Raw genomic sequence first — 18,931 nt, 5'->3', positions numbered from 1 at the left:
CCGGCAGGGGGCGCTGCGCGGGCCGGGGCCGGCCCAGGCGGCGGGAGGCGGCGGCCGCGGCGGCGGGAGGCGGCGGGAGGCGGGCGGAGGAGGAGGCGGAGGAGGCGGGAGCTGAGCTGAGCGGGGCGGGCGGCGGCGGCGGCCCGAGCCCGAGAAGATGGCGGTGCGGAAGAAGGACGGCGGCCCCAACGTGAAGTACTACGAGGCCGCGGACACCGTGACCCAGTTCGACAACGTGCGGCTCTGGCTCGGCAAGAACTACAAGAAGGTACGCGGGCAGGGCCGCGCGGGCCCGGGGGCGGGACAAAGGGCCGCGGCCCCGAAGCCCCCGGCTCCTGCCCACCTCGGCGGCCCGCGGCCCCTCCCCCGCGGCCTCCGGAGCGGCCCCGCGCCCCTCCCCCGCTCCCGCCGCCCCCCGCCGGCTCCGATCGCAGCCCCCGCCCCCGCCGCTGCGCCCTCTGCCCCTGATTTTCTCCCCTGCCCCCTCGGGTCCCGGTGCCAGCAGCCCACCCTCCCCGGAGCCCTGGCCTTCCGGGCTTTTCCGGGAGAGAGGCCGGGGGTGGCCGGGGTGCCGAATGGGCGTCCCCCTCCCCCTCCGAGCGTGCCCGCCGCCGTGCCCGCCGGAGCTCCCCGCGGAGCCAGGTACCAGCAGGGCTGAGGCCTCCCTGGTGCTTTGTGTATGTTCGGAGAGAGATGATGAAAGCCGGCGGGTAAACAGCCACAGAGCAGGCCCTTGGCTGCTCATCAGCCTGAAAGAGGCCCCCACCCTGGGATCACCTGTCTCTGCCGCCCGTCCCCCACGTCCATCCAAGGGGCAACGAAACCTCTTTGGGAGCCAGGGTACAAGAGTTGCTAGGCAGCAACTCCTTCTTAAACCAGTCCTCAGCCTCACAATGAAGTCACCCCGCCACCTGGCCTTGCATTGCCTTGGCTTTGGGGTTCCCAGGCTAGGACACGCTTTATATCTTTAGCCCCCACCGCATAACTGGAGATAACCAGGTAGTGAACAAAGCGTTCAAGACACCTTACCTGTCTTTTCTACCAAAGCTCTTCCTGGTGCTGTCTTTGTCTTTAGGCCTCGTTGAAAGGAACATTTATACACAGCGTTTTTCTCTGGAAAGGGTCTGCCTCTGTCCCTTCTACCACCCCCCAGTTAGGGGCTCTTTTTCTGGCTTTCCTTCAGCTCCCCAGTTCTTCCTGCTCAGCTTTGCAGCCTGTCAGGAGTGTGATGGGTGTTTGAGGAGAACGCCCCTCTGATCCTGGTTATGAGCCTAGCCCTGTTCTCGGAGGTCTCTCTGGGTGTCAGGATCCTGACAAACAGCTGCTGGGTCTGTGCCTTGTCTGTATCCCAGCGTGAGGCTCTGGTTCCCAGGCTTCTACCTTTGACATTTTGGAAAGGAGATCTGTCTAGGGGCTTAGTCTCTGGCCCTGGGGGGATTGACAGCCTGTGACCTGGTTCAGCTTTCAAGCTCCTAGCTCTTTGTCATGTACCTTTTCCTTCAAGGATCTCTTTCCACCTCCCGCTGAGAGGAGCACTCTTCTCTGTGATTAGGGTTGAGGAAACAGGGTCAAAAGGTAAAGAGAAAGTTAGCCTCCTGACTCAGTTTTAAATTAGAACAGAAGGTTGGGATGCTGGGTAGCATAATATGGAAATGTCTAAGAAGCCCAGGGTTACTTGTCTCAGATATAGTTTCCTCTGAAAGGATAGATGTTGTCTTGCTCTTGGCCACAAGCCTGGGTAGTAGCTGGTCCTTCCTTGGGTGAGGGGGGTGCCCGGGAAGACACCTGTGCCGGGTCCTAGCTGAAGCAGAATGCACAAGCTCACTCTCAGTCTGTTTGCCCTACTCACTTCCTTGTACCTTTCTTACTAGGCTACATTACAGGAGAATCTTGACCTTCCACAAAGTTACCTCAAGAAATACACTGTTGTCTCACTTAGAGCCTTGAAACTGTTGCTTCCATTGCCTGAACTCCATGAACCTTCACAATTTCATAACCCTCAGTGCTGTTGGCTAGAGAGATCAGGGTCCTGCACCTCCCGTTTCAGGAAGCAGTCCCAACGCTGACCCGTTAGGCTGGGGGCAGCAGAATTTCAACTTCCTGGTGAGGGGCATTTGGGGCCTCCCTTCTGCCATTTTCCTTTAGAGACTAGATATGTGGAAGAAGAAGACACTATTTTCTCTGCCCCAGATGTTCCCAGAGCTCCCGAGGAAGGAATAAGGGAAATGGTGGACAATTTATCTAGGGTCTGTGTTTCTCTCCTTCCTCTGTCTCCCAGTATATACAAGCTGAACCACCCACCAATAAGTCCTTGTCTAGCCTGGTTGTACAGTTGCTACAGTTTCAGGAGGAAGTTTTTGGCAAACATGTCAGCAATGCACCGCTCACTAAACTGCCGGTGAGTACAAAAGCAAGGGGGCCAATCCACCCAAGTGGAGAGGGAGGGGCTTTTGTAAATTTCATAGTTTTTGAGATTTGGCTCATTTTCTACCATCCCTATCCCTGGCGGGACATTACTGGCTTGGCCTATTCCCCAGTTTACCATCCCCGTTGTCTTAGTAATACTTTGTGCAACAGGTTATCTCAGAGAGTCTGAGCTCTGTACGTGAAAGGCTCATGGCGTGCTTAAAAGGGTATGCGATTTGGATTTGCACAGGCCTGTATTCAAATCCTGGCTCTGCCACTTGATGTCTCTGTGATCTTGGGCAAGCCATTTAAACCTTTTGAGTCTTGGTTCGTTCATCTCCAGTTGGGATTAATATACCTACCTTGTAGGTTTCTGTACTGGTTAATGAGGTAACCCAGTAGAGTGCTTGGCGCAAGGTGGGGCTTTGTGAGTATTGGTTTCTTTCTCTCCTCTCTTCCAGGCCACATGGTACAATGGCACAGGGGTTAAAGAATTCTAGCTTTGAGAGGGAGATCAGTTCAGCATGGGATTTTGTGAAAGGATTGTTAAGTAATAAGAGAATTTAGGGTGTAACTCTCACATACTTCTTCCCTGTCTCAATTTTGTAGATCAAATGTTTCCTAGATTTCAAAGCAGGAGGGTCCCTGTGCCACATACTTGCAGCTGCCTACAAATTCAAGAGTGACCAGGGATGGTGAGATGCCTACTCTCTATGCCTCTTACATTTAGTTTAGAGGAAATCCCCCCTTTATGATTCCCTGGGGTCTTTCTGGAGTGGGAGCACATAGGTAGACATTCTTGCGAGTCTCTTACTTCGCTAGGTCAGTAGGCCTGACTTGCTAGGTCAGAAAAATGGCTGGGACTCTGAGCCAAAATAGTCTCCAAGAGTGAGTGAGTATGTGTGCGTGCATCCGTGTGTGTAGTCTAGAGGAAACAGGATTTGTCAGTTGGCATCTCAAACTTTTATTTGTCCTTTTGGACTAAGTACAAAGTGATTCATGGAGTTGAGATTAGTGAGCCCCAGATCCCAGGTGATTTTGGCAATCGCTGAGAGCAAGATTGCCTCCTAATTTCCCGTATTAAAAAGTCACATACCATAACCTCATCCCCAGACCTGAGCTAAACCACTCACTAGATTATTGCCTCTTCACAAGGCGGCGTTACGATTTCCAGAACCCATCGCGCATGGACCGCAATGTGGAAATGTTCATGACCATTGAGAAGTCCTTGGTGCAGGTAATAGTCAAGAACCTCCCCCATCCATCTCCCTTCCCTCAGTGAGAATCCAAAGCACACCTTCCCCATAATCTCATCCTATCTGTTTCTTCTCCCCACAGAATAACTGCCTGTCGCGACCTAACATTTTCCTTTGCCCAGAAATTGAACCCAAACTGCTAGGGAAATTAAAGGACATTATCAAGAGACACCAGGTGAGTGGATGGGTCAGGAGAGGTTTCAGAAACTCCATGACTCTTTTCCTGCTCTTTCCCATATAAGAAGCACCCTGAAATGCCATGTTTTCGACTGCAGAGGTGGCTCTGCCTACTTCGAAAAAGACTGGAGTTAAAGCCTCGAGCCTCTCTTTCTCTGTTTCCCAGTCGTGACAGGTTTAGATCACTGTCCTTGGAGACTGCACTGGCCTGGGGGCAAGAAGCATCTGCTTCCACTGAACTAGAGATTGTCTGATTTCAGAGAAATGAAATCTTTGCTCTTTGGAAACTGTAATAACAAGCAGATGTCATTGCTAGGGACTTGCAGTCCACTTTACGTTTCCCATGTAGATTATCTATTCAGAGGATTATCTGCAGCAATTTTTAATTCTTTGATTTGGCAGTTTTTAATTCTTTTCTCCGTTGTTAGTACAATCCCAGCTATTTCCCTCTGCCACTCAGATGATGTGTACTTAGAGAATGCAAACTAACTTTAATGCCATTCCAAACAAAATATGATTAGGAAGGCAGATCTGTGATTAAATCTTCTTTTGGGGGCCGGCCCGGTGGCACAGCAGTTAAGTGTACACGTTCCGCTTCTTGGCGGCCCAGGGTTTGCCGGTTCAGATCCCGGGTGTGGACATGGCACTGCTTGGCACACCATGCTGTGGTGGGCGTCCCACATAGAAAGTAGAGGAAGATGGGCACGGATGTTAGCTCAGGGCCAGTCTTCCTCAGCAAAAAGAGGAGGATTGGCAGCAGATGTTAGCTCAGGGCTAATCTTCCTCAAAAAAAAAAAAATCTTATTTTGGTTTATTTACATGCGTGAGTAATTCAGAGGGGACCATATATACCTGCTTCTCCTTATGCCATCCAGGGAACCGTCACTGAGGACAAGAACAATGCCTCCCATGTTGTGTATCCTGTCCCAGGGAACCTGGAAGAAGGTGAGACCTGGGTTGTCCTGGTCACTGCACTGGATGGCTTAGACTAGGAGATAGAGGACAGCTCAGATCCACTGCCGTGCCTGGGCTCCTCTCGCCTTTCAACCCTTAATCCTCCTACTTCTTACATTCCTATTTCCAGGTCCCCTACTGCAGCAGCACTTGTGTACAGAGTTATTTTTTGTGTACCCCTTTAGCTTATATTTCTCCCCGCTCTGTCTCTATCCCCAGAGGAATGGGTACGACCAGTCATGAAAAGAGATAAGCAGGTTCTTCTGCACTGGGGCTACTATCCTGACAGGTGAGGACGGGTTTCTGGAACAGGTTTAAGACCAAGAGCCAGATTGAGAAGCCCTAGGACATCTAGCACAACAAGAAGGCACTCTTTGGGGTTATTTTTAGGTCTGTTAATTTCCCCTCCCATCTATTATGTTAATCCTCAGTCTTGGTGGAGGTTTGGACTTAGTGGATGAGGCTTAGGCTGAAAGGATTGGGGCTTTAAGTGTGAAATGGTTATTCAAGTATAATATTTGATGAGTAAATGTTAGAAACAATTTAAATGTCTAATAGTGGGAAAATGTCTCAGCAAATATGTGTATCTCGTCAGTGGGCTATTATGCAGCCTTCAAACTGATAGAAATAACATGGATAATTTGTAGATGAATATTAAATGCAAAAGTAGGATGTGAAGTAACATCTAGTATCATTGCAATTACGTAAAAACAAAATTGTACAGAAAAACATTACTGGGAAGAAATATGTACTGAATGTCACAAGTAGTTGTGTTAGGGTGATTCTTGTCTTTCTTTTTCTATTTTTGAAATGTTTTATAATTTTATTATTTTATAGTGAAAAGAATCCTAATATTAATTGGAAAAATAATCATACCTAAAGATAACCCAACAACCCAGTACTTTTTGTACATAGAAAAGGTAGATAATTTGCACTTTTCTTGTCCACTACTCCGTCCCATTGATTCTGCTTCCTGCTCAATTTCCCTTGTCAGTTATGACACGTGGATTCCAGCCAGTGAAATTGAAGCATCTGTTGAAGATGCTCCAACTCCTGAGAAACCTAGGAAGGTGAGCTTTTCCTGTTCCCTCCCCCCCCAAGAAGAGTGCCAGGACCAGACCACTCTGTGCAGGTAAAGCAGAGGCTCCTGTGCCTTTGGGCTTTTCTCTTGAGGGTCCCCAGACAGAGCTGTGGCTTCCAGGATTCTCTCCAGCACAGTCTGCCATTGTACTTTAGGTGCATGCAAAGTGGATCCTGGACACAGACACCTTCAACGAATGGATGAATGAGGAAGACTACGAAGTAAATGATGACAAAAACCCTGTCTCCCGCCGAAAGAAGATTTCAGCCAAGACATTGACAGATGAGGTGAAAATTCCTCTTCTTTCTCCTCGGACCCCTTAGGATAAGTCTCAGAACAAGTTTTCACTGGAGATTGTTGGTTGACATTTGTCCCAATTCTCCAACGTGCAGGTGAACAGCCCAGATTCAGATCGACGGGACAAGAAGGGGGGAAACTATAAGAAGAGGAAGCGCTCCCCGTCTCCTTCACCGACCCCAGAAGCTAAGAAGAAAAATGCTAAGAAAGGGTATGTGAGCCCCTAACCTGCCCCCACCTTCGCCGTTCTTTCTACACCATGTTGAAGGAAGGAAAGACACGTCCTTCTCAGAAGCACGGCTCTGACCTGCAGGTGTTCTGAGAGGGAGGATGGGGAGGTCTTCTTTAGCTGCCGGTTGTTAGTTCTAGTCCCGGCCACTAGTAAACTCAAAGGGAGCTTAATCTCCAAAGGAGAAGCGTTTGTGCCTTCCCCTTACTCTGTGAGTGATCGGTTTCTGTTTTCGCTTAGCTGTGCCCTTGGGATTCTCTCTTCCTTCCCTTCCCGTGAACCTCAACTTTCAAGGACTCCATGTCCAAGGATGACTGAGTTCTCTTTCCCTCTCTTTCCTTCCCAGTCCCTCAACACCTTACACTAAGTCAAAACGTGGCCACCGAGAAGAGGAGCAAGAAGACCTGACAAAGGACATGGATGAGCCCTCACCGGTCCCCAACGTAGAAGAGGTGACACTGCCCAAAACAGGTATGGGCCAGGCCCAGCCCCAGGTCTTGCCTTTCAGTTTAGCTGGTTATTGAAATGATTTTCATCACCACGGACAGTCCTCTAACTTCACATCCAAATCTGAGTGTGGACTGTGCTTGGTGCCTGGCAGTAATTGTCTCCAAACTGTTTTTGATCACGCACCCCCTCAGTAAAATATATTTGAGCACAAATTATATATATGTACTATTTACCACTACTTTAGGAACATTATAAAACACATGCAAACATTATCTAAAAATGAAAAAGTGTAAAAGATAAGATCAAAAAACAAACATAAGGAGAAGTTCTGATACCCTGTGCCTATGTTCCCATGGACCAGCTTTGCATCCTTATGTGAGAGTCCCGCTTTGGAGACCACTGCTCTCCAACACTGGTTTACAATCTGTGATGCATAGACCAGCCCCAGATATCCAGGAGTGTGTCTCAGGAGTGGGGTTAGGGAGACCACTGAGAGAGAGGAGTTCTGGCTTCACCCCCTCATCAATCAGAGCAGCTCTCCTCTCTATCTGTGTTTACTTCTGAGCTTTCGAGTATGAATTCAGTTGAAGAAAATGTCCTCTGCTCTCAAAAATGTTTAAGATCCAACCACTCCTCTAGAGAGTGATTTGGTCTGACTCTGTCTCAGTCCATTAAGAGTTTCTGGACACATGGATAGAGATAGGGCCTGTCAAAGAGAAGAATGATTTTTTTTTTTTAAAGATTTTATTTTTCCCCCGGTACGTAGTTGTATAGTTTTAGTTGTGAGTGCCTCTAGTTGTGGCATGTGGGATGCTGCCTCAGCATGGCTTGATGGGCAGTATCATGTCCGCGCCCAGGATCCGAACCGGAGAAACCCTGGGCCGCTGAAGTGGAGCACATAAACTTAACCACTTGGCCACGGGGCTGGCACCGAGAAGAATGATTTATGAATGTACACAGAGATGCTTCTTTGTAGGAAAAAAGTTAAAGTTTTGATTGGAGAAGAGGGGAAAGTGGCAAGTGAGTTTCAAGGCCTAGAATAATTGTGACTAGAGGAAGTTACTGCATTTTGTGACCAGATGGAGAAAGTTTTGGGAGAAAGTAAGATCTCTAGAACTGTTAACAGTGGAGAGGTGAGGGCTTGATTTAGGCAGAACCTGTCTGATAAAATGGCTCTCTCTTCTGGCAGTCAACACTAAGAAGGACTCCGAGTCAGCCCCAGTCAAAGGAGGCACCATGACTGACCTGGGTAAGGCGGGGGGCCCCTGGGTGAGGCAGGCAGGGCCCTGCTCTGGAGGGTCAGCTGCCACCTTACCCCAGCCTCCTGGGGCTTCTCAGAAAGCATTCTTCTCTGGGCCCCCAAGAGGTTCCAGCCTTCTATCTTGCTGTCTCTCTCTTTCAGATGAACAGGAGGATGAAAGCATGGAGACCACGGGCAAGGTGGAGCCAGTTTAGAGAGGCCCTACCTCTCTATGTGATTCTGATTTGTGATTATAAAGTTCCTTCTACCCAGAACTTTCTACTGTCCAGACTGTTCCTGCCCTAGACTAATTCTAGCTATTGCTCAAAACTCTGACCTTTTGAGTCCTGAGGTTCATAACTGTTCGTTCCCATATCCATCTTTAGTGCCCACATTCCTTGGGTGTGGAAGAGGCAGAGGGTTGCTAGGGGCAAAGTGGGAATGCTAAGTGTCCAGCAGCCTCCCTGCTTGTAGGATGAGGATGAGAACAGTACGGGGAACAAGGGGGAGCAGACCAAGAATCCAGACCTTCACGAGGACAACGTGACTGAGCAGACCCACCACATCATCATCCCCAGCTACGCTGCCTGGTTTGACTATAATAGGTACTGTGGCTCCAGCTTCTCACTGAATCCTTCTTTCTCTGCCCCCAGGGATCAATGTGTTATCCTCCTTTTGCCTTCAAATGAGTTATTTCTGCCTCAGCCAGATAGACCAGGGTACACTTCAGTTTTAGGGGAGCTCCTGGTCTCTTTGAGTCTTATAGCTGTATCCAGCTGTTTGCCCACCCCACATCTAGGCTTTCGTCTCTTTGGGGCCCCATCTCTCACCAGCGCCTTCTGAATCCACTCTGGTTTCTCTTGCAGTGTTCATGCCATTGAGCGGAGGGCTCTCCCCGAGTTCTTCAACGGCAAGAACAAGTCCAAGACCCCAGAAATGTAAGCAAATCCCAGCGCATGATTCTCTTTCCCACCCTTTTGTCCCCATTCACCTTTCCTGATCCAGCAACATCCAGTTTAGCAAAGATTTCTTGAGCTCCTTCCATGAGCTGGGCACTGTGGGAGGCTTCCCAAAGACATGATTTTTGCCCACAGGCGGCCCCAGCCCAGCACTGTGACCACAGTGGCATACTCTCTAGGATTTGCCCGGGGGTGATATGAAGCTTGCTCTTCTGTGCAAAACAAGAACCTGCTCCAGTGCCTCCAGTTCTTTTAACAGGGTACTGAGCCTTCCAATCTATAACTGCTGATGTTTAAAATGCAGATACCCCCAGCATAAGTAATAGCTTTGACTGAAATGTAAATGGCTATTACCAGGCTGGTCCCTGGGAGTAAGTTTTGATAGGACAACCAGAGGAGGAATTATGAAGACCCAAGACCGTGAATTGAGGGATGGAGAGGGCTCTCTGGGGAGAAATGTTATGTAAAGTGTGGCCTTGGGGCTCAGAAATCTTCATCTCCTTCAAGGTGTTGCCTCAGGCCAAATCTTTGGATAGGACTTGGCCATCTTCTATGGTTAGGGATACTCCAGGATAGATATCGTCATGAGGCCAGGCCCCCCGAGAGCTGAGCAAGATTGCTTCCCAGCTGTTCTTCAGCTTCCCCTCTCTGGGGCATCTTCTCTCCCCATCATGTTTCCTCTCCAGTAGCCTGGTAGGGGTCTCTCCTCCTCTTCTTCCTGGGGAAAGCAGTGTGTGAGAAAAAGCTTGGCAATCGCCAGAGGAAAAAGAAGTAGTGACCAGGTGACACAAGTTGAACGTGATCTGCAGGCGGGGTTGGAACTAGAACTGTCTACACTTTGCTCTTTTGGTATAAAATAGTAAACGATGAGAATTGCCCACATTTATTGAGAGCTTCCTATCTCCCAGGCACTACCCTGGGTCCTACATACATTGACGGATCTAGTCTTCACCTCAGCTTTAGAGGTGGGTCCTGGTATCTCCAGTGGACTGGTTAGGAAACTGAGGTCTACAGGGGTTAAGTCACTTGCTTAAGGTCGCATAGCTAGTAAGCAGTAAAACCAGGATTTGAATCCTTCCCTCGGGCTCATGGTCTCAGCCTTTACACTCTACCACGCAACGGCTGCCATTTTTTGAGCTCCCACACTGTGCCTGGTGCTGTACTGGATCTTTCCGCACCTTCTTAATCCTCAGCAGACACTCCATTTTATAGATGAGGAAATTGAGGTTCAAAAAATTTGAGTAATTTGCCCAAAGACGTCACAGTAGAACCAGGATTTGAACTTAGATCTTTCTGCCTTAAACATATATTCTTATACCCTGTCATGCTGACTAATTGGATTCGTGGATCAGGACTTCCCGTTATCATCTGTGTTTGAAAATAAGGGGCACCTTTTCTTACCTTTAGATTCCTTGTTCAAAAGTTGGATGAAACATCCCCAAGTACAGCTGAGGAAATCATTCGTTTAACTAAAAACCCCATCAAGGATAACATAAGGAATGTTTGAACCCCTTGAGTCTAGCACATAAGAGACCTGCATTGTTTATTGAGTCAAATGATCCACTCTTTTCTTTGTTGCACAGGAGGCATCATTAGCTCTTTTATCATTTTTCCTACCCTTCAGCCTTCAACAGACGTTCATTTTTTTCCTCTCCTTGTTCATCTCTCTCCCTCTCTCTCTCTCTTCTAAGCTACCTGGCCTATCGGAACTTCATGATTGACACTTACCGGCTGAACCCCCAAGAGTATCTCACCTCCACCGCCTGCCGCAGGAACCTGGCGGGTGATGTCTGTGCCATCATGAGGTGGGTCTTGCAGCTGAGGGGAGGCGGGTATGTGGGGATGTCTGCCCACAGATGTTTCTTGGCCGAAGTAGAGATGCCAGCAAGGAGCGTAAGGAACAAGCAGGGGAAAACTCCCCTAGAGAAAGGGGAAGTTCAGGTTCGGGGTATGAGTGACATGAGGGAATGCAGTGGTGTTCTCTCAAGTGTGGAAGAAAGGAGAAAGAGCACATCTGTAGTTGAGGGATCCTGGTTCGATTTTGCTAGCTCAAGGAAGAGATGCTAAGTAGGTGGGCGGGTGTGGAGAGAGATCCAGGCCAGAGATGAGGACTTGGGTATCACTGGCATTTAGTGGTGAGAGTAGATGGGATTTCCCAGGGAGTAGAATGAGCAGAGAAGAGGCATCTTGTGCACCTTGCTGGCTGTCCCATGTAACCCTGTGTCTGCCTCTCTTCTCACAGGGTCCATGCCTTCCTAGAACAGTGGGGTCTTATTAACTACCAGGTGGATGCTGAGAGTCGACCAACCCCAATGGGGCCTCCACCCACCTCTCACTTCCACGTCTTGGCGGACACACCATCAGGGCTGGTGCCTCTGCAGCCCAAGACCCCACAGGTAGGGTGAGGGGCTATGGGGACAGGGAGGGGTTGGGTAAAATTGGGCTTCTTTGGACTTTTCTTTTTCTGGTTTTTTAGGGTAATGGTTCAGGAGTGTTTTGAGGCTTCTTCCTTTTCCATGGGATGCAAAGGGCCACCAGAATCAACCCCGTGTGTTTAGTACCCTCTCTCAGCCTCTGTACATAAGACCGTGAGGACTTGCTGAGGGGGAAGAGATGCTTCTTGTCCCTAAGGAGCAGACAGGCGAATGTAGGGGACGGAGCAGATAGAGAAAAATTCTTAAAATTAAGTTGCATGAGATTTTTTAACTTTGTCACATTTCCAGCATTTTTTCATTTTTGCCTCATAATTATTATCACTTTCATTTTTTTTTCCACTTCCATTTCATACATTACAAAAATTAAGAGGAGAAAGGTTATGTGGCTTGCCCAAGGTCACAGAGTACCAAATCTAGGATTAGAACCTAATTGTCCAGCTCCTAAGAGAACCTGTAAAGATATATCTGAATACAAATGGATATCATGCCAACTAGAGATCTGATTAATCATTAAGGGGGACACGCAACAGTGGCATGAGTGCCCCCAGAGCTGGCGGGCCGCCCAGCATTTGGTCTTGAGGCTTCCAGGGCCTTGGCCTGGTCATTTCTTGCCCAGCCTCCATGACGCCAAGCTCTGTCCCCCAGGGCCGCCAGGTTGATGCTGATACCAAGGCTGGGCGAAAGGGCAAAGAGCTGGATGACCTGGTGCCAGAGACGGCTAAGGGCAAGCCAGAGCTGGTAGGTGGGGTGTAGACCCCGCTGGGCTTCTTATTTGCCCCTTTATTCGGGGGCCCCTGCCCGGGAAGAAGAGACGTGAGAGCAGAGGAGCCACAGCAGGAAGGGAGGAAGTCCCGCTCAGGGGTGTCCCTGGCGTTGGGAAGGAAGCTCCTTCTGTCTGTTTTCTCTCTCTGTCTGCCCCCGGCTCCGGCGGTCACTCGTACTCACCTCTTTCTTTCCCCTCCACAAATAGCAGACCTCTGCTTCCCAGCAAATGCTCAACTTCCCTGACAAAGGCAAAGAGAAACCAACAGACATGCAGAACTTTGGGCTGCGCACAGACATGTACACGAAGAAGAACGTCCCCTCCAAGGTATGAGGTGTGGGCTGACTTCAGGGGTGGAGCACTTTTCGCTCCTCAGAGGCCACAGGCTCCTCTGACCCACCTGTGTTTCCCCTGCAGAGCAAGGCTGCAGCCAGCGCCACTCGAGAGTGGACAGAACAGGAGACCCTGCTGCTCCTGGAGGTAATTGGGGCCAGGAAAGGAGAGTTCTACGAAAGCGGAAGTGGCCGGCATGCCATCGCCCTTGTGAGTGGGGAAAGCGTGGTCTTGCCCCAGTTGCACCTTCCGGATGCCCATCGTACCTGCCTCAGGGACCAGCTCCAGGCCAGGGATTTGGGCCATTTCGTTAATGCCATATCCTTTCTTAGTGCTACTTGGAGATTCCCCTTGGACCCAGCAGAGTACACAAATACCACAACCCAGAGAGCTTTAAAGCCAGCTACCCTTAGTAGGCTGGGGGAATTGACCTACCAGGAAAGTGACTAAGTAAGTGAAGTTGTGTCTCCACCCCCACCACCAGGCACTGGAAATGTACAAAGATGACTGGAACAAAGTGTCGGAGCATGTGGGAAGCCGCACCCAGGACGAGTGCATCTTGCATTTTCTTCGTCTTCCCATCGAAGATCCGTACCTGGAGGACTCAGAGGCCTCCCTGGGGCCCCTGGCCTACCAGCCCATCCCCTTCAGTCAGTCGGGCAACCCTGTTATGAGCACTGTTGCCTTCCTGGCCTCTGTCGTCGATCCTCGAGTTGCCTCTGCTGCTGCGAAGTCTGCCCTAGGTAATGTGGAGGGGTCCTGGTCTTAGTTTGCATTTGAAGGGCTGGTTACTCAGGCCTTGAAACCCTCTCAAATTTGGCTGCCCTCCTGGCTTGTCTGCTGTGGGTATCAGCTCAGTAACCTGTGTAGCCCCCTGCTGGTCTAGATGAAGAGATGGGCTCATGAGGAAGCTTTCACAGGGAAAGCCAGGACTGCCTTCCTGCCCCACTCCCAGCCTCATCCTCTCTGGATCTTGCAGAAGAGTTCTCCAAAATGAAGGAAGAGGTACCCACAGCTTTGGTGGAGGCCCATGTTCGGAAGGTAGAAGAAGCAGCCAAAGTGACGGGCAAGGCGGACCCAGCCTTCGGCCTGGAAAGCAGTGGCATTGCAGGAACCACCTCTGATGAGCCTGAGCGGATCGGTAGGGCCTAGCAGCTTCCCACATTTCTCCCCTGTCGCCAAGAGCCAAAGCCACCAGGCCACCCTGTACCATCCCTACCTGGAGTTGGCCTCAGAGCACATGAGCGGAGAGGATTGGTGGGGTTTTTATTTTCCCCAGAACTGTACCTTAGGGACTCTGGCTCCCTGCTGGCCCTGTCACTGAGATTCTGGCTAGGAGAAGGGGCTGTTGGAAAGTGTTGTAGAGACAGATTCTGTATCAGACATTTCCCGTTTCCTCTTCCCACGGGCCCAGAGGAGAGCGGGACTGACGAGGCACGGGCAGAGGGCCAGGCCACAGAGGAGAAGAAGGAGCCCAAGGTATAGCGGGATGGAGCTGGGCTGGGAGGCTGGAGGGCCAGGCTGGCACTTGGTGAGGGGGGAGCTGGCATAGTTCAGCTCAGGCAGCAAGGGCTGGGCCTGGGTGGGGCTCTCTTGCAGCCAGATCACCCCGAAGTAAGAGGCGTAAATTCAGTTGGCTGTGTGGGCCCTTCGTGTGAGAACCAGCCACCTGATAGTCTCTACTTTTCTCTCACTGGGACTTCAGGAACCCCGAGAAGGAGTTGGGGCTGTAGAGGAAGAAGCAAAGGAGAAAACCAGCGAGGCTCCCAAGAAGGATGAAGAGAAAGGGAAAGAAGGCGACGGCGAGAAGGAGTCAGAAAAGAGTGACGGGGACGCGATAGGTGAGCCTCCTCACGTGGTGGTTGGGTCCAGGAAAGAGAAGTGAGGCTGTGGGCTAACCCAACCCTTCTCCCGGCCCAGTTGACCCTGAGAAGGAGAAGGAGCCAAAGGAAGGGCAGGAGGAAGTGCTGAAGGAAGTGGTGGAGTCGGAGGGGGAGAGGAAGACAAAGGTGGAGCGGGACATCGGCGAGGGCAACCTCTCCACTGCTGCCGCTGCAGCTCTGGCCGCTGCCGCCGTGAAGGCCAAGGTGAGGCCCAGCAACCCCAGAGACCCCCAGGGGAGAAGGTGCTCCCTTCTCTGATCTCCCTTCACCTCCTTCCTCGCTCATCCCTTAAAGAATGCTGGCCTGCCTCCTTTTGATCCTGAAAGGAGAGGTGGTCATCTCTTCTTCAGGCTTTTTTAAGCTTTACCATCAGGCCTGTTTTCACCCTCTAATTATTTCTCCTTGTCTTCTCCTTTCCACTCTCTCTTTTTCTTCTTGTTCTTTTAAAAATATGAAGCCAGTGCTGCTCTCTGGGTTGTGACCACAGCAAGTTCTTAAAACCTGCCAGCCTGCACTCTTTCTCTGCCCTGGAGTGTCTTCAGCTGGGTCCTCCCGCTGACATGCCCTCCTCCCTCTCCTTCCCTAGCACTTGGCTGCTGTTGAAGAAAGGAAGATCAAATCTCTGGTGGCCCTGCTGGTGGAGACCCAAATGAAAAAGTTGGAGATCAAACTCCGGCACTTTGAAGAACTGGAGACGATCATGGACCGGGAGCGAGAAGCAGTGAGTAGCCTCGCCTAGGGGGTCAGCAGAGCCCGGGGCCCACCTTGACTCTGAGCCATGCCTCAGTTTAGGATGAGGGGGAATGCAGCAGTGCAGAAAGCCTGAGACTGACGGGGCTTCAGAGCAGAGGGGAGTAGCCCAGGCCAGGGCTGGAGAAGCCAGCCCCAGGCAGGTGAGGACACAGGGTCCACAGGTGAGGCCGGGAGACTGAGGTCCCACAGAGTGTCAGCGCCAGGGGCAGAGATTCTAGTCAGCTTTTCAATTGTTGCATCTCCAGGTCCTTGAACAGTGCTTGGCCCTTGTTAGAGTCTCAGTGAATATTTGTTGAGTGATTGAACAGGTTTCAGGGACGCTGAGAGGGTAGGGGCTGCAGACCCAGGTGAACTTGGCAAGGGGATGGGATGGACAAGGTGTTGAACCGTTTTGTCTTTGAGAAGATATAAAAAAATAGAAGACAGGGACCCTACCTTCAGAGAACCTACAGTTTAACTGGAGACATCAAATATATAATATGGAGACATCAAAAGAAGTTAATGCTTAAAGTAGCGGACAAATTCAAATTAAGAGATTTCAGATCAAGTATATAAGTCCTGAGAGAGAAAAAAGAAAGGCCAAAGCTCAGAGGCTAGTGAGTTGATCTCAGATGGCTTCCTAAGAATGGTGAGTTTTTAGCCAATTTTGAAGGAAGAAAAGAACATGAATTGACAAGAGAAACTGGAAGAGTTTTCCAAACTAAAGTAATGACAAGTTCAAAGCTTTGGAGCTGAAATGAACAAGGGCTACCACTGCTTAACTCCCTTGCAATGAGAAGCCATGTCGGCAGCCAGAAGACATGGTCATGGGAATTCGCAAGGGGAGGGCAGGGGAAGATTGAGAAAGTCCAAGTACAAGATTTAGATTTGGGGACCTGCCAGAATGAGAGGCTGGGTTTGTCAGAAGACAAAGCAGGGGGCCAGGCATTTGCCTTTGGGATCTTCTGAACATGGGTAACAGTACTCAATTGGCACTGGCAGCTGGAGTATCAGAGACAGCAGCTCCTGGCCGACAGACAAGCCTTCCACATGGAGCAGCTGAAGTATGCGGAGATGAGGGCCCGGCAGCAGCACTTTCAACAAATGCACCAACAGCAACAGCAGCCACCGCCAGCCTTGCCCCCAGGCTCCCAGCCTATCCCTCCTACAGGCGCCGCTGGGCCACCCACAGTCCACGGCTTGGCCATGGCTCCAGCTTCTGTGGCCCCTGCTCCTGCTGGCAGTGGGGCCCCTCCTGGAAGCTTGGGCCCCTCTGAACAGATTGGGCAGGCAGGGTCAACAGCAGGGCCACAGCAGCAGCAACCAGCTGGAGCCCCCCAGCCTGGGGCAGTCCCACCAGGGGTACCCCCCCCTGGACCCCATGGTAAGTGATGGGTTCTGGAACTCTTGCTGACCAGAGGGATGCAGGTGAATGTTCCAGTTCCCCTCGAAGGGGATACGTGGTAGGCCTGGAGATAAGGATCGGCCTCAGTTTCTACAGATGGGCCCACCTCTGTTATATCCCTGAGCCAGCAGGGATCCCTCCTCAAACCCAGATCTTTGGAATTTTGTCCAAAAATTTAGCACTTATCCTAGCGTCAGGAAAAGGGAAGCTGCTGCCTAGGAGTGTCTGGGTTATCCTTGCTCTGAAGGTGAGTTGGTAAGTGAGGTTTTATGCCTCTAACCTTCTTGACCTCTCCTCTTTGTTCCCAGGCCCCTCACCGTTCCCCAACCAACAAACTCCTCCCTCAATGATGCCAGGGGCAGTGCCAGGCAGCGGGCACCCAGGCGTGGCGGGTAATGCTCCTTTGGGTTTGCCTTTTGGCATGCCGCCTCCTCCTCCTCCTCCTGCTCCATCCATCATCCCATTTGGTAGTCTAGCCGACTCCATCAGTATTAACCTTCCCCCTCCTAACCTGCATGGGCATCACCACCATCTCCCGTTCGCCCCGGGCACTCTCCCCCCACCTAACCTGCCTGTGTCCATGGCGAACCCTCTACATCCTAACCTGCCGGCGACCACCACCATGCCATCTTCCTTGCCTCTCGGGCCGGGGCTCGGATCCGCCGCAGCCCAGAGCCCTGCCATTGTGGCAGCTGTTCAGGGCAACCTCCTGCCCAGTGCCAGCCCACTGCCAGGTGAGAAGGGTCCTGGAGGGGAGAAGGGCGAGGGAGGGGTCCACATGCAGGGAGGGAGGGCAGGTGGGGAAGGACTCAGGACCTAGAGCTTCCACAATCCTCTTTGAACGCTCTGGTAAAATTAGAAGACAGGAGGAAGGGCCTCTCTGGCTGTCCTCCACCGTTCCCCAGCCTGGCAGCTGCCACCTCTGGGATGACGTTGGGGCCTTTCACTGGTGGGTCACGGAGGAGTCCTGTGGCACAGAGCAGCTCAGTTGTAAACTTGAAAAGCAGCTACCCGTTTGCATGATTGGCATCCCCTGTGCTTGTTACCATCACGTTCAAATGCCCCATTTAGAGAGTTCTTTTGGGGGCAGGAGAAGGACTTGGGGTTTGTCAGTTTTCCCAGTGTGAGGTGGGGGAGGGTGTTGAAGAAGGAAGTTGTATGCTGTGGGTACCTCGTTCATCTGCCCACCCATTGCATGCCATGCCTGGTTCTGTTTGTCTGGTGGCCTGGGTGCAGAGCCCTCCTGCTCGCTCCCGCTGATTCATCTTCCTTTTCTCCACAGACCCAGGCACTCCCTTGCCTCCAGACCCCACGGCCCCTAGCCCAGGCACGGTCACCCCTGTGCCACCTCCACAGTGAGGAGCCAGCCAGACATCTCTCTCCCTCACCCCCCATGGAGATCAAGGTTCCAGGAACAGCCCTCCCCCCACCGCTGGGCCCTTCCCCAGCCTGGAGAGTTCGTCACTACGTAAGGAAAGCTCCTCCTGCCCCTCCAAAGCCCCCACCGTGCCTGTCAGAGGCGTGCATTTTTATATCGGATTATTCAAGGACTTCTGTTTAAAAGATGTTTCTAATGTCTGGGAGAGAGGATGGGATGGGGGTGCTGCCCTCAAAGGAAGGGCTGGGGGAAGGTGTTTATACAAGGTTCCAATTAACCACTTCTAAGGGTGCACCCCCTCAAAACTACTGCATTTTTTATGGATAAAAAAGAATTAAGCCCTTTAAAAGGAAGTAGAGAGATAACGAAGCCAATTGGAGCTCCCTCCACCCACTAAAAAAATCCACCTTTTACATTGTTTGGAGGAAGGAGGTGAGTTTCAGGAAAGGGGATTCAGGTTCTGGGGAGAGGTCTGGGGATAGACTAGGTGCAGAGTCTGTCTCCTGCCGCCCCTTGTTAGTGACTGAGTCAACTCCCGACCCTCGGCCACCTCACCCCCAGTTTATTCCTACTGCTCTCTCCTGCTGCTTCCTCAGTGTCGCTGTTGTAGACCACCCAGCTCAGCCAATGACCCCTTTCCCCCTGAATGTCAGTTTCGTGTTTTTAAAAGTCACCTGCGTAGTTGATGTCAGTGTATGTGTATTTGGTGGGGAAGCATATTTGGGGGGATTCCTGTGGTAGGTGATAGAGGAAGAAAGGGCACTCCTCCTCCCTGCCCTGGGCTCCTGGAAGACGTGGAGAGGGAGCTGTAAGAGGATGGGAAGTTTTAAAACCCTGAAATTTTCAAAAAGCACTTAAGCACCTCCTTCTTAGGGCTTGGTGGGTCATCCCCCCAACCTCTTTCCTCTCCCACCAAGACCATCAGAACCTTGACTGGTAGCTAGGGGTTCCCT

At 51.2% G+C, this 18,931-nt stretch overlaps 1 protein-coding gene across 8 annotated transcripts; it reads left to right on the top strand.

Annotated features, from left to right (window-relative positions):
• Positions 1 to 35: 35 nt before the first annotated feature.
• Positions 36 to 18,664, top strand: SMARCC2 (SWI/SNF related BAF chromatin remodeling complex subunit C2). 8 transcript variants are annotated; one of them, XM_070621627.1, is made up of 29 exons: positions 36 to 268; positions 2,279 to 2,398; positions 3,016 to 3,101; positions 3,562 to 3,643; positions 3,745 to 3,837; positions 4,715 to 4,784; positions 5,013 to 5,082; positions 5,788 to 5,863; positions 6,030 to 6,161; positions 6,267 to 6,382; positions 6,747 to 6,871; positions 8,040 to 8,099; positions 8,253 to 8,290; positions 8,565 to 8,695; positions 8,957 to 9,028; positions 10,741 to 10,854; positions 11,292 to 11,445; positions 12,130 to 12,222; positions 12,455 to 12,574; positions 12,665 to 12,727; positions 13,065 to 13,323; positions 13,560 to 13,721; positions 13,995 to 14,059; positions 14,286 to 14,421; positions 14,501 to 14,667; positions 15,050 to 15,184; positions 16,198 to 16,579; positions 16,909 to 16,992; positions 17,883 to 18,664. In XM_070621627.1, exons 1-29 carry the CDS (start codon positions 158 to 160, stop codon positions 17,957 to 17,959), a joined length of 3,393 nt encoding a protein of 1,130 aa, XP_070477728.1. In that variant the 5' UTR covers positions 36 to 157; the 3' UTR covers positions 17,960 to 18,664. The 8 variants fall into 8 exon arrangements, with proteins under 8 accessions (XP_070477728.1, XP_070477729.1, XP_070477725.1 ...); XM_070621628.1 differs by having other exon boundaries at positions 64 to 268; positions 12,458 to 12,574; XM_070621624.1 differs by having other exon boundaries at positions 64 to 268; positions 12,458 to 12,574; positions 16,909 to 17,334.
• Positions 18,665 to 18,931: the final 267 nt, after the last annotated feature.

The sequence above is a fragment of the Equus przewalskii genome, chromosome 5, assembly GCF_037783145.1.
Source record: "Equus przewalskii isolate Varuska chromosome 5, EquPr2, whole genome shotgun sequence".
Taxonomy (NCBI): domain Eukaryota; kingdom Metazoa; phylum Chordata; class Mammalia; order Perissodactyla; family Equidae; genus Equus; species Equus przewalskii.
This window is presented reverse-complemented; position numbering and strand designations above follow the sequence as displayed.